The following is an 847-nucleotide window of genomic DNA, read 5'->3' as shown; positions in this document are numbered from 1 at the left end:
CTAAAACAGACATAGATACGTTTATCCATAAAACAATAAGACAAGGTCCGAGCTCTCCCACGCTCCCAGAGTGCTCTGGAATGCACACAAAGTTTGCAGACTATTAAGGATCAAACCTCTACCAATCTAAAACTAATTATAAAACTCTAAGCATATATAAGTAGATATTTCTAAGCATGAATGATAATCAACAATACAAAACCTGACACGTTTTGTGTGTGAGTGTGGGGGGGAGTTTTAGCCTGGGGCACGAAGCAGGCTAGGACCGCCACTGGGTGGCAGTCCTCAGCAGGTGACACTGAGGTCACTGTTGGTCCCAGTGGACGTGAACGTTATGAAGCCCGGCTGGTTGGAGGAGATCTGGGTCCTGATCCAGGTCTGGTACTGGGATACTCTGGGGTAGACTCCTGGAAGATTCGGCCTGGCACAACCTTCCCCAAAACTGACGACTCCCGCCTGAATCCAGCGACCGTTCTGCTTGCTCACCATTGGACCTCCTGAATCCCCCTTTGAGAGCAGAAACATTTACTGTTAGCTGAGGAGAAGAAACTGTAGAAGGTGAAAATGTGCCAAACACAGGTAACAACAATCACCTGACAGGAGTCCTTTCCTCCTGCACTTAACCCGGCACAGATCATGTTGCCAGTGATTGATCCCACTCCATAGTCACAGTTACACTTCCTGTTTCCCACCACGGGAACCTGCACCTCCATCAGGTTTTGTGAAAGAGCGCCTGTTGAAGGGGTAAAATAAATATATCAGTTTGTAATAAATAACATGTGACTGATTAAATGCATCATCAAACAAAAGGGCGGCTCCTCCAAACGTAAAAACAAAGTGCAGTCAT

General features: G+C 46.5%; 1 protein-coding gene across 1 annotated transcript; it reads right to left on the bottom strand.

The window, feature by feature from the left end:
• Window positions 1-10: 10 nt before the first annotated feature.
• Window positions 11-767, bottom strand: LOC102292038 (serine protease 36). The gene is made up of 2 exons (XM_005924110.3): window positions 594-767; window positions 11-507 (listed from the first exon to the last, which is right to left on the bottom strand). Exons 1-2 carry the CDS (start codon window positions 711-713, stop codon window positions 286-288), a joined length of 342 nt encoding a protein of 113 aa, XP_005924172.3. The 5' UTR covers window positions 714-767; the 3' UTR covers window positions 11-285.
• Window positions 768-847: the final 80 nt, after the last annotated feature.

The sequence above is a fragment of the Haplochromis burtoni genome, unplaced genomic scaffold, assembly GCF_018398535.1.
Source record: "Haplochromis burtoni strain Fernald_Lab_line unplaced genomic scaffold, NCSU_Asbu1 Contig_68, whole genome shotgun sequence".
NCBI lineage: Eukaryota > Metazoa > Chordata > Actinopteri > Cichliformes > Cichlidae > Haplochromis > Haplochromis burtoni.
The sequence above is the reverse complement of the archived record's forward strand: the minus strand, read 5'-3'. Positions and strand labels throughout refer to the sequence as shown.